This window comes from Panulirus ornatus, chromosome 28, assembly GCF_036320965.1.
Source record: "Panulirus ornatus isolate Po-2019 chromosome 28, ASM3632096v1, whole genome shotgun sequence".
Classification (NCBI taxonomy): domain Eukaryota; kingdom Metazoa; phylum Arthropoda; class Malacostraca; order Decapoda; family Palinuridae; genus Panulirus; species Panulirus ornatus.
In genome coordinates, this window is record NC_092251.1 from 17,568,588 (window position 1) to 17,582,714 (window position 14,127).

Sequence of the window (14,127 nt, forward strand, 5' to 3'; positions counted from 1 at the left end):
ATGGGTTTTCAGAAAAAAAGAGTGAATGTTGGGGTGAAGAGGGTGGTGAGAGTAAGTGAGCTTGGGAAGGAGACTTGTGTGAGGAAGTACCAGGAGAGACTGAGTACAGAATGGAAAAAGGTGAGAACAATGGAAGTAAGGGGAGTGGGGGAGGAATGGGGTGTATTTAGGGAATCAGTGATGGATTGCGCAAAAGATGCTTGTGGCATGAGAAGAGTGGGAGGTGGGTTGATTAGAAATGGTAGTGAGTGGTGGGATGAAGAAGTAAGAGTATTAGTGAAAGAGAAGAGAGAGGCATTTGGACGATTTTTGCAGGGAAAAAATGCAGTTGAGTGGGAGACGTATAAAAGAAAGAGACAGGAGGTCAAGAGAAAGGTGCGAGAGGTGAAAAAAAGGGCAAATGAGAGTTGGGGTGAGAGAGTATCATTAAATTTTAGGGAGAGTAAAAAGATGTTCTGGAAGGAGGTAAATAAAGTGCGTAAGACAAGGGAGCAAATGGGAACTTCAGTGAAGGGCGCAAATGGGGAGGTGATAACAAGTAGTGGTGATGTGAGAAGGAGATGGAGTGAGTAATTTGAAGGTTTGTTGAATGTGTTTGATGATAGAGTGGCAGATATAGGGTGTTTTGGTCGAGGTGGTGTGCAAAGTGAGAGGGTTAGGGAAAATGATTTGGTAAACAGAGAAGAGGTAGTAAAGGCTTTGCGGAAGATGAAAGCCGGCAAGGCAGCAGGTTTGGATGGTATTGCAGTGGAATTTATTAAAAAAGGGGGTGACTGTATTGTTGACTGGTTGGTAAGGTTATTTAATGTATGTATGACTCACGGTGAGGTGCCTGAGGATTGGCGGAATGCGTGCATAGTGCCATTGTACAAAGGCAAAGGGGATAAGAGTGAGTGCTCAAATTACAGAGGTATAAGTTTGTTGAGTATTCCTGGTAAATTATTTGGGAGGGTATTGATTGAGAGGGTGAAGGCATGTACAGAGCATCAGATTGGGGAAGAGCAGTGTGGTTTCAGAAGTGGTAGAGGATGTGTGGATCAGGTGTTTGCTTTGAAGAATGTGTGTGAGAAATACTTAGAAAAGCAAATGGATTTGTATGTAGCATTTATGGATCTGGAGAAGGCATATGATAGAGTTGATAGAGATGCTCTGTGGAAGGTATTAAGAATATATGGTGTGGGAGGCAAGTTGTTAGAAGCAGTGAAAAGTTTTTATCGAGGATGTAAGGCATGTGTACGTGTAGGAAGAGAGGAAAGTGATTGGTTGTCAGTGAATGTAGGTTTGCGGCAGGGGTGTGTGATGTCTCCATGGTTGTTTAATTTGTTTATGGACGGGGTTGTTAGGGAGGTGAATGCAAGAGTTTTGGAAAGAGGGGCAAGTATGAAGTCTGTTGGGGATGAGAGAGCTTGGGAAGTGAGTCAGTTGTTGTTCGCTGATGATACAGCGCTGGTGGCTGATTCATGCGAGAAACTGCAGAAGCTGGTGACTGAGTTTGGTAAAGTGTGTGAAAGAAGAAAGTTGAGAGTAAATGTGAATAAGAGCAAGGTTATTAGGTACAGTAGGGTTGAGGGTCAAGTCAATTGGGAGGTGAGTTTGAATGGAGAAAAACTGGAGTAAGTGAAGTGTTTTAGATATCTGGGAGTGGATCTGGCAGCGGATGGAACCATGGAAGCGGAAGTGGATCATAGGGTGGGGGAGGGGGCGAAAATTCTGGGAGCCTTGAAGAATGTGTGGAAGTCGAGAACATTATCTCGGAAAGCAAAAATGGGTATGTTTGAAGGAATAGTGGTTCCAACAATGTTGTATGGTTGCGAGGCGTGGGCTATGGATAGAGTTGTGCGCAGGAGGATGGATGTGCTGGAAATGAGATGTTTGAGGACAATGTGTGGTGTGAGGTGGTTTGATCAAGTAAGTAACGTAAGGGTAAGAGATGTGTGGAAATAAAAAGAGCGTGGTTGAGAGAGCAGAAGAGGGTGCTTTGAAATGGTTTGGGCACATGGAGAGAATGAGTGAGGAAAGATTGACCAAGAGGATATATGTGTCGGAGGTGGAGGGAACGAGGAGAAGAGGGAGACCAAATTGGAGGTGGAAGGATGGAGTGAAAAAGATTTTGTGTGATCGGGGCCTGAACATGCAGGAGGGTGAAAGGAGGAAAAGGAATAGAGTGAATTGGAGCGATGTGGTATACCGGGGTTGACGTGCTGTCAGTGGATTGAATCGGGGCATGTGAAGCGTCTGGGGTAAACCATGGAAAGCTGTGTAGGTATGTATATTTGCGTGTGTGGACGTATGTATATACATGTGTATGGGGGTGGGTTGGGCCATTTCTTTCGTCTGTATCCTTGCGCTACCTCGCAAACGCGGGAGACAGCGGCAAAAAAAAAAAAAAAAAAAAAAAAAAAACATTTGCTAGTTTCCAGGCAGTTGGCACTTGGCCATCTGACAGCTATGTTGAACATTTTTGATATGGGGTGTATCATATGTCTCCTGACCTCCTTCAAAAATCTTGGAGGTATGTCCTCTGGGCTGTTGAATTTGGTAGGATTTAAATGGTCCATTATCTAAGTACTTTAGAGCTCTTTATTTCTCTAACCTTCAACTCTTCATCAGATCCCTGAAGCATTTTCCTCAGTTGTGGTATTCAAGATGTCTCTTTAATTGTGAATTTGGAGTTAAAGGAATAATCAAGTATGGTAGCCATTTCCTTGTCATCAGTAGTTAGTGAGTCATGTTCATTTCAAAATTGTCCAATTCCTTCCTCTACCGTCTTCCTTTGTTTTATATATTTGAAGAATTCCTAGGATTGTTCTTAACTTTCAAGGAAATTCTTTTTCTTCCTTGCGTTTACTCTGTCTTATGACCTTACTCTCTCTTTGGATTTTTATCAATTCCTGGTGCTTTTCATAGGTTCCCAATGATTTGAATTTCTTATATGTTTTCTTCTTTTGGCAAAATAGTCCTTCTATTCTCCTATTCATCAATGATGGTTTTGAAATATTTCAAGTTCTCTTCGTAATTCATGGAATATTTCTCTTTTCAATCTCAAGTAGTGTGTTTTTCGAATTATTCCAGATTTCCCCTACTTGGTAAACATCAAGTTGATATATACACAGTGCGGAGGTCTTATATGTGTGGGAAGAAAGCTACTAGAAGCAATGATAAGTTTCTATCAAGAGAATATAGCTTGTGTGCGAGTAGGCAAAGAGGAGAGCAAGTGATTCTGGGTGAAAGGTGTTATGTAATGAAGTCACCATGGTTATTCAACTTCTTTATGGATAGGGTGGTGAGGGAGGTACATACAAGGGTCTTAGAAAGAGGAGTGAATCTGCAGTCTCTAGCAGGTGAGAGGGGCCTAAAAAGTGAGGTAGTTGTTGTTTGCTTATAACACAACACTGGTGGCAGATTCAACTGAGAAACTGCAGAAGTTATCAATTACCTATCTGTACTGTACGGGAAAGGAGTTTTACACATATGGGGCCCCCATCTCTTGAACAATATCTTCCATCATACAAACTTTTTGTACAACCACACCCAGGTCTCAGAGACCTTTCCACTGACAGCATATCAACTCCTGCACACCAAATCGTTCCAATTCAATGTATTACAAGCAGGCTTTTCACCCTCCTGCACGTTCAGGTCTTGATCACTCAAAATCTTTTTCTTTCTGTCTTTCCATCTCCAATTTGGCCTCCCCATTCTCCTCCTTCCCTTCACTCCTAACACATGTATCCTCTTTTTCAACCTCACTCTTCTCATACTATGCATAAGAGACTTTCAAATTCTAAGCCCGCTGGGTTTCTCTTACAAAGAGAATGTAAAACATAAAACCCCAATGAATGTAAAACATAAAACCCTAATTTTTTTCAGTTTAAAATACTATTAATTTAGTAGTGGTAAAAAGAATTTTAAACACAAATATCATACATGGTACATATATAAAATAGTATCATGAAAGCATGGTATATATTTACATGCAAGTGGTTGCATAAATCATAAATCATAGAAAATATAATTTTTTTTCTTTTACCTGATCTTGCTCTTGCTCTAAGTTAATTCATCCTCCAAGTCAAGGGTGAGCTCTGGGATACCCTCTAGTTCATCCTCAGTGTCTAACACATCATCATCAGATTCCCCTTCCAGAGCAGAAGGCAACCTTACCGTAGACAAATAAATGCAGTCACAGGCCTCCTGCTATCTATTTACATTATTATAAATGTAAGGAAACAGTTTCTTCCATGTGAGACACCAAGTATATCAGAGTAATTATTCCCTGTGTATGGAACACTACAAAGATATGTGATGAAAAATAATATGGATGAATGACAGAAAGATCTGCAAAACCACTAATCAAAAGAATGGCCAGAACCCTAAATACAGTAACATGTCCTCACCTCCCTACTCACAAGATACAATAAAGAAAAAGTCCCTATCTACACTGAGATTTTACTGTGAGGCAGAATTACTGTTAGTACTTAACACATTTATCACTTGTTTCACAACACAAGTACTGGTATCCCCTACCACCATGCATGCATTCCATGGCTGTCATACTGAGGTCATCCAAAACCACTTTCTGCCATTTGTCAATTCTTATCTTTAAATCTTTCAGTACTTATTCCAAGTACATTCTTATTACATTTGGTAAAATATTTTCCAGTACAATATTTCCTTTTTCATGTGGAGCTCTAATATTCTTGCCTGGTCATATTTATGTATTCCAGAGAAAACTTGTGGGTTTAGTTGCACTACTTTTTCTACACTGTAAAGCTTTTAGTGTTTGCTCATTTTCTTTAATTCCTTCCATCTTTTGCTGCCATGTATAAGGTACCTTTATGTTTCTCTTTTTTAGACTGTACTGATGGAGTGCTTACCATATCCTATGACAGTCCATGTACTCCATTCCTTTAATTTCGTTGGTAAAGTGTGTCTGAATTCTCTCCCTCTTGTTAGCTTCAGCTTGTTTAGCTGGGGACTATACAACAGTACTCTTCTATACTTTTCAAGCACCAAACAGTTTCATTATCAGTTTTTTACATTTTATAGCATGAATTCTCATCAATAAACCAATCACAGCCTCACATTATACCATAAAGTTTTTCAGTGTTCTGCAAACCCTTAACATCTCTACAGATATTCAAGCAAATGACAGAGGCCTCTAAACAGATATTCACAAATCAAGTTTTATGTCTCAATGTCAAGGCCTCATGCCATGCCTGGGTGGTTGCTGAGGTAGCTGTGCATGATGATTTATTCCCACAGTCAATCATTCTCCAACCTGCCAATGAGAGCTTATTTTCATAAGTTTTTGAGGAAGAAATTTTAATGATTATGATGATTTGTCTTCAAATTGTGTGGAAGCAACTTTAAGAACTATGACTCTTCTAGTATCAAAAGTTAACCAAGAAGAGGTAGGAGAAGGAATCTTAGCAAAAGTGGGGTCAGCATTGCCAGCACCCACCTGTCCTTGACAGAAATACTTTTGACAAGTGCAGTGGGTAATTCTAAGAACTCTTATAGCTCTGTTGTTATGGAAAAATTATAAGTGAATCACAATGATAAAAAGAAAAATCTATCATATAAAACAATAATAATAATCAGATATCAATTTTCCGGTAGAGGTGAAATAAATGGTAAATCATACCGAGTGGGAAGCAATTCACCCAACACTCAGGCCTTATTCCTGCACATTTTAGAATTTTGTGCTGAAACATCTACAATACTTCTTTGCACTATCATAGTGAAAATAATGGAAGAAATATATTTGTTAAGAGATATGTTTTTTATTGTTACATGAATATCTTCAAAATTCTGTGTAAATAAATTTTTAAACAACTTGTAAATATGACTTTTGAGGGTTGGAAAGAATAACTTAGTAAGGGTTAAGTTCCAGCTCTTTCACCAGCGATAACCCTTATGCCCTTAAAATTCAATTTACCTTCAATTTCTTTTCCTGTTAGATCCTTGTACGGTGCAACCTTTATTTTTCTAATGATTCCAAAACTAATCCATCTAAAATTTCCTTCAGTGAATTAATTCAGGTTCTCTTCAGCCCATTGTTCTAATACAGGACATCTTAATCTATTTGCATTTCACATTTTCTTGTGATCCAAACATTTTGCTAACACTGGCATCACTAGCATTTCTATCCAGTGCTTTTTTTATTTCTTATTTATGTCTGACATCATCATCTTGAACAATCCTGAACCTAGGACCTGATAGAATACCATTCAAACACATTTCTACTTGCTACTATGAATTTTCTGTTTGTCAGATACTCTATGATCCATTATCCCTGTTTGATTTTGTTTTATTTCACTTCTTTAATATTTCATAAATTTGATTACTTAAATCCCTTAGCAAAGTTCTTTCAAATTGCTCTATTAGATTTTTGTACATATTTCTATAATGCTAATAACTTAGTTTGTGTTATTTTGCCCAGTTAAAACCATTATCAGTGTTTTGTAGTGGCCAACATGGCATGAACAAAACATGGCCACCTTGGATGAAAAGTGAAATTAAAAAAGTACTTACTTGCTCCCTGCCCAAAGAAACACTTCTACTTTTATGAGGCTCCTACAATACTCAGAAAGCCAGCCATATCCATCAGTTGGGACCACAAGTCATAATATGTGTGTATCTATAAGTGGATAGTGTAGGGCAATAGAGTAGTAACAGCCCAATGTTTTTGTTGTGGTAGTACCTTAGAGGCATGAAGGTATTGGTATATGATGAAACAGTGGCATGAAGGGTCTTGGTATATAAAGACACAGTATGTGTAGAATTGTAGGGATAGGTGACGTCGAAAGAACAGATGAAAGAGTGCAACCTGTGCTTGTCTGGGGAATGTGGCTTCTGATGGGTGTGCATCTGGTGGGGTGGAGTTTAAGTTGGAAACAAGGAGGGATTTTGCTTCTATGCTGGAAAAGAGAGATAGAAGAAAAGATGCCCTAGATATACAAATGATATTCCCTACTATGATGCATGGAGCCCCCATATATATGGAATAGCTGCTCTTAAAAACACTGATTGCAGCTACTACACAACACCTTTAACTTTTAGGAAGTCTCATTTTGTGATGATCATCATGTTGGTTTTCCAGGACAGAGTGGTGGTTATGGTTAACCCCAGTATGCTACTAATGTTACTGCAGATTTGAATTGCAGTGTTTTGAAATCTACAAGTAAGAAATAAAGGAGATTTAGAGAGATGTATAGGTAGACTTTCCTCTTTTCTTACCCATTTATACTAGTCCCATGCTCTCATATACCTTGGCAATGCTAGCTGGCTAGAGTGCCATCAATAACTTTGCCACTTCAGGAAAAAGCTCCTTTGCTTTATGACATCTTTTATTAAGCCATTCCTTCCTCTTTCTAACTATTCCCTTTGTATTTGAGGCTTGAGGTACCCATGCCTCTACTCCTTCACTGTGAACTTCCCGGCTCCTGGATAATGAATTATATTTCCTAATCTATGTTACCAAAGGAATTACTGAAATTTGTGTATTTGCCACGGTTATATCTCCTCTATATTCCTGTCTCATCACTGTTCTTATGATGTCCTCTCTTACCACATATTCAAACTTGAGCATCACATGATCACTCTTTCTAAATGGTGTATAATATATAATGTTCTCAATATCCATGCTAGTATGAGTGAAGATCAGGTCTAGTAATGATGGTGTATGAGTCCCTTTCATCCTAGTATGCTCCATGACATGCTGGTGCAGGAAAGTTTCCTATATGCACTCCAAAAACTTGTCTCCTTGTCTCAATAAGAATCCAAAATCCCCATATCTTTTCCACTACAAATGAAATCCTCCTTCTCTAAGAGGTAAGCATTTCACTACTTCATATAGCATCCCGATTGTTCTTTCATTAGTATCACTGTGTATTTGTTCCAGTTCACTACGGGTCCTTAGAGGAATGTATACTAATAACACCACAATGCCCTTCTTCTCTAAAGTAACTATTCCCATTATATACTGTCTGAATGGGCCATCCTCCACTATCTCTTGAAACTTTAGGCTCTCTTTTATCAAGACAGGTAATCCTTCCCCTTCCACCAAATTGGAGGTGGAAGGATGGAGTGAAAAAAACTTTTGAGTGATTGGGGCCTGAACATACAGGAGGGTGAGAGGAGTGCATGGAATAGAGTTTATTGGAATGATGTGGTATACTGGGGTCGATGAGCCTGTGAATGGACCAAATCAAGGTATGTCAAATGTCTGGGATAAACCACGGAAAGGTCTTTGGGGCCTGAATGGGGATAGGGAGCTATAATTTTGGGGCATTACAAATAAGAGCTACAGACTGAAAGTGAACAAATGTGGTCTTTTTTGTCTGCCTCCTTGGTGCTACCTCACTGATGCAGGGGGTGGCTATGCTCTTTCCTGTGAGCTGGGGTGGTGCCAGAAATGGATGAAGGCAAGCAAGTATGAACGTGTACATGTGTATATATGTATATGTCTGTGTATGTGTATGTATACGTGTATATATTGATATACATCTTTTTATGTCTGAATAAAATGATGTCAGACATTAGAATTTGCAATGATCCACAAGCACTGAATACACACCAAAAAGGAGAAATGCAACCACTACTATTAAATGACAGTGTATCATCTGACTTTTCAAAGGTTTGTTGTTCTTAAAGTTTGATCTAAGGAATGGTTATTGGCACTGATGATCAGTCAAGCTATTTACTTACATTTCATACACCAATAGAAAGGTATAGGTGGTTCATATTACCATTTGGCTTAGCTCTGAGTAGTAAAATACTCCAAAGAGGCTGAATGCTGCCCTGGAAGGTCTGAAAGGAGTTGTATGTACAGATGATGATACATTAGTTTGGTATTGGAGACAATGATGAATTAGCTAATAATGATCATGATAGCAAAGTGCATAAACTGTTAAAGAGATGTAGGAAGCAAGAGATTAAGCTCAAACATTGTAAAAGAGAAATGAGGAAGCCTGAGATTTCTTTTTTAGAACAGGTGCTATGTTGATGCAGGAACTGTAAACCAATATCTTATATAAGTAAGCAGAGAGTTGACTCCTAGAGACTAGGTATGTACAGACAGACAGGATGCTAACAGTTGTATTTGGCCTGACAAAGTTCATCAATATACATCTGAGAGACTGACCAAAGTCATAAGTGTCAACAAACCTCTACAATCATGCTATCATGGAAAAACCTCTGGACCAAGCATCTAAGCACCTGACCTGCAAGGAATGTTGCTCCAAGCTCACCAGTATGACAAAGAATAGGAATATCAGCCTGAAAGGGACATGCACATTGCAGATTTTTTGTCAAGGATACATTTACCAGAAAATGGAGGACAAATGTTTGACAATATAAGCATGGTATCTTTCCTACCCATCAGACAAGAGTGTCACGAGAAGACAGGAAATGACGAGACAATGAATTCGCTAATGGAAACCAAAACTGAAACCAAAGATATTGTCCCCAACCAGCTATTTTTGTTTGAGATGAGTTCTCAGCATAAAATGGTCTGATATTCAAAGGAGATGGGATAGTCATACCTCATGCTTTGTATGCCAAGATAAAAAAGGCAATACACTTGACTTATATGGGTGAGAAAGCTCAGTTAAACATACAAGGGAGCTGTATACTGGCTGAATATGATCGATGAGATCAAAAAGCATATCACCCAGTGTGAAATATGCAAGTGATTCACCAATGTCCAACTGAAGGAAACCCTAATGTCCTATGATATAGTACTAGATTGACCAAGGAAGAGAGTAGATATGGGTTTGCTTGAGCTTAGGAATCAAGATGTTTTACTGACTTTAGACTATCTTAGCAACTTTTGGAAAGTCCACAGGGACCAGTGCAGTTATCAGAAAACTGAAAGCTCACTTTGCAAGATACAGGATTCCAAGGGTGCTTATCAAAGACAATGGACAACAATTTAATAGTAAGGAGTTTAGAAACTTTGCAGACAAGAATGATTTCAACAAAAGACAAGCAACCTTAAGTATCCTCAGTCGAATGAAATGGCTGAATCAACTGTCAAAACTTCAAAAAGTCTAATCAGGGAGGCTGTGAACAGTGAAAACAATCCATATCTGCCATACTGGACTACAGATCACCCCTACACAGGAAATGGAAATGAGTCCAGCTTAAAGGAATTTTGGAAGGCCATAAACATCTTTATCAATGTCATCTAAGCTCCTAAAACAGCAGGGATAGATTTCTCTATTGAAAAGAAAAAGAAAAGGCTTAAGAATTTGAAAAGTGCATGGTACTACAATTAGACAGCTAAAGATCTTGACCCATTAAACGAAGGATCAAACCAAGTTTTCCCGGAGACAAGATCAGGCAGAAAGGAACAATGAAGAAAAGGTTGGATGAGAGGTCACGCGAAATGATAAATTCTGGGACTGGACAATGCAATAGGCAACACTTGAGAAAGACCAACTTTAGGTCATAGTGAGAAATTAAGCAAGAAACTTGTTTAAAGATGTACAGAAATTCTTTTAAAGTATCATAGATATAGGTAAATGCAGCAAGGTGGTGAACCTGAAAGCACAAAATATATCTTAAAAGAGTTATGTGACAGAAAAGAAAGCTCAAGAGATGGAGCTCCAAGAGTGTAGATGGAGCTCCATGGGTTTAGATAGAGCTCCACAAGTGCAGATGTAGCTCCATGAGTGTAGATAGAACCCCATGGGTAAAGGTGGAATCCCACAAGTGTTGATGTGGTCCCATGAGTACTGATGGAGCTCTATCAGTGTAGATGTAGCCCGATGAGTACAGATAGAGTCCCATGAGGGTAGATGGATCAATATGAGTGTAGAACATGTAATTAGATGATGTAGCATTCACTCATATCACTACCCTCCATCACTATTTTATCAAATTTTTTTGTTTACAGCACCTAACCTCTCTGCTCAGGAGGCGCAGAGATCCGACGTGATGACCAGAACCTCCAAAGAAAGACAGCGTGGTCAGCCCCACCCACTGACACGACATACTCAGTCACTTGTCCAGCACACATTTGTCACATGTGCACTGTGACCCACAAAACTGTGCCCTTTGGATCCTTAACAAAGAGTTAAACATAACCATGTTAATTGTATGATCACTATTCCACTGCATGTAATGTCATATTTACCTCAGCTTATTCATTGAACATATTCAAACCTTGGAAATGCTTAATCATTGCTTTATGTAAATTAGAAATACTTTTGACAAGGGAATTCTGTCCATACCTCTCTTAGGACAAGGAAATCTGAACAACTTGACAAGTCTATAGTCATCTCCAGTAACCAAGAGGCCAAAATAAAAGTTTGCATCACAGGTATTAACATCTGAGATATCAGCATATTTATGCCAGATGCCTGCCACCTGTGGCCCCAACACTCCAGTCCATGTTGACCACTCTACTTCAGGGATGTCGCTCTCATCAACTACTGCCTCCTCTGAAAAGTCATAGCAAAACCTGGCATGTGTGGATCAGGTATTTGCTTTGAAGAATGTATGTGAGAAATACTTAGAAAAAAAGATGGATATGTATGTAGCATTTATGGATCTGGAGAAGGCATATGATAGATATGATAGAGATATATTAAGAGTATATGGTGTGGGAGGTAAGTTGCTAGATGCAGCGAAAAGTGTTTATTGAGGATGTAAGGCATGTGTACGAGTAGGAAGAGAGGAAAGTGATTGGTTCCCAGTGAATGTAAGTTTGCGGCAGGGGTGCGTAATGTCTCCATAATTGTTTAATTTGTTTATGGATGGGGTTGTTAGGGAGATGAATGCAAGAGTTTTGGAGAGAGCAGCACGTATGCAGTCTGTTGTGGATGAGTGGGCTTGGGAAGTGGGTCAGTTGTTGTTCGCTGATGATATAGCGCTGATGGCTGATTCAGGTGAGAAACTGCAGAAGTACGTGACTAAGTTTGGTAAAGTGTGTGAAAGAAGAAAACTGAGAGTAGATGTGAATAAGAGCAAGGTTTTTAAGTTTAGTAGTGTTGAGGGACAAGTTAATTGGGGAGGTAAGTTTGAATGGAGAAACGCTGTAGGAAGTGAAGTGTTTTAGATATCTGGGAGTGGATTTGGCAGCGGATGGAACCATGGAAGTGGAAGTGAGTCACAGGGTGGGGAGGGGCAGAAGGTTCTGGGAGCGTTGAAGAATGTGTGGAAGGCGAGAACATTATCTCGGAGAGTAAAAATGGGTATGTTTTAAGGAATAATGGTTCCAACAATGTTATATGGTTGTGAGGCATGGGCTATTGATAGGGTTGTGCGGAGGAGGGTGGATGTGTTGTAAATGAGATGTTTGAGGACAATATGTGATGTGAGGTGGTTTGACCGAGTAATTAATGAAAGGGTAAGAGAGATGTGTGGTAATAAAAAGTGTGATTGAGAGAGCAGAAGAGGGTGTATTGAAATGGTTTGGTCACATGGAGAGAATGAGTGAGGAAAGATTGACAAAGAGGATATATGTGTCAGAGGTGGAGGGAACGAGGAGAAGTGGGAGACTAAATTGGAGGTGGAAGGATGCAGTGAAAAAGCTTTTGAGCGATCGGGGCCTGAACTTGCAGGAGGGTGAAAGGCATGCAAGGAATAGAGGGAACTGGAATGATACCGGGGTCGACGTGCTGTCAATGGATTGAACCAGGGCATGTGAAGTGTCTGGGGTAAACCATGGAAAGTTTAGTGGGGCTTGGATATGGAAAGGGAGCTGTGGTTTCGGTGCATTATACATGACAGCTCGAGACTCAGTGAGCGTGAACGAATGTGGCCTTTGTTGTCTTTTCCCGGCGCTACCTTGTGCACACGCGGGGGGAGGGGGGTGCCATTTCATGTGTGGCGGGGTGGCGGCAGGAATGGATGAAGGCAGCATGTATGAATATGTACAAGTTATATATGTATATGTCTGTGTATGTATATGTATGTATACACTGAAATGTATAGTATGCATATGCGTGTGGGTGTGTGGGCATTTATGTATATACATGTGTATGTGGGTGGGTTGGGCCATTCTTTCGTCTGTTTCCTTGTGCTACCTCGCTAACACGGGAGACAGCGACAAAGTATAATAAATATTAGAATAATATTTTAAAATACTTGATTGCCATTTCCCACGCCATCTAGGTAGCGCCAAAAAACAGATGAAGAATGGCCCATCCACTCATACACACATATACATATGAATAAACGCTCATACACGCACACACACACACACACATATACATAACATATATACATATACATACATATGCAAAGACATATAAGTGTATGCACGTGTACATATTCATGCTTGCCTTCATCCATTTCTGGCACCACTCCTCACCATAAGAAGCATTACCACCCTTTGCGTCAGAGGAAGTGCCAGGAAACCGATGAAAAAAAGGCCACATTCGTTCACACTCATTCGCTAACTGTCATATGCACCGAAACCACAGCTCCCTATCCACATCCAGGCCTAATAGACATTTCCATGGCTTACCCCAGACGTTTCACATGCCTTGGTTCAGTCCACTATCAGCACAATGACCCCAGTATACCACATCATTTTAATTCATTCTAATCCGTGCACGCTTTTCAGCCTCCTGCATGTTCAGGCCCCGATTGCTCAAAATCTTTTTCATTCCATCCTTCCATCTCCAATTTGGCCTCTCACTTCTCCTTGTTCCCTCCACCTCTGACGCATATGTTCTCTTTGTCAGCCTTTCATCACTCATTCTCTCCATATGTCCAAACCATTTCAACACACTCTATTCTGCTCTCTCAACCACACTATTTTGTAACCACCCATCTCTCTTCCCTTACATTACTTACTCGGTCAAAGCACCTCACACCACATATTGTCCTCAAACATTTCATTTCCATCACATAAACCCTCCTCTATACAACCTATGCCTCACAACCTATTCTTTCAAACATACCTATTTTTGCTTTCCAAGATAACGTTCTCTCTTTTCATCATTCTTCATCGTTCCCAGAACGTTGTCCCTCCCTTACTCTATGATTCATTTCTGCTTCCATGGTTCCATTCGCTGCCAAGACCACTCCCAGATACCTACAACACTTCACTTTCCCCAATTTTCTCCATTCAAACTTAAACCCTATTTACTCGTCCCTCAACCCTACTGAACCTAA

The 14,127-nt window shown here is 39.8% G+C and overlaps 1 protein-coding gene across 1 annotated transcript in view; it reads right to left on the bottom strand.

Moving 5' to 3' along the window:
* LOC139757912 (echinoderm microtubule-associated protein-like 6) overlaps positions 1-11,472 on the bottom strand; it is a gene marked incomplete at its 5' end in the record, with an annotated part of 241,329 nt that extends 229,857 nt beyond the window's left edge. The window contains 5 exon segments of the mRNA XM_071678858.1: positions 3,748-3,757; positions 4,028-4,161; positions 10,913-11,000; positions 11,002-11,065; positions 11,235-11,472. Coding sequence (XP_071534959.1) covers positions 3,748-3,757; positions 4,028-4,161; positions 10,913-11,000; positions 11,002-11,065; positions 11,235-11,472 — 534 coding nt within the window.
* Between the last annotated feature and the right edge of the window lie 2,655 nt (positions 11,473-14,127).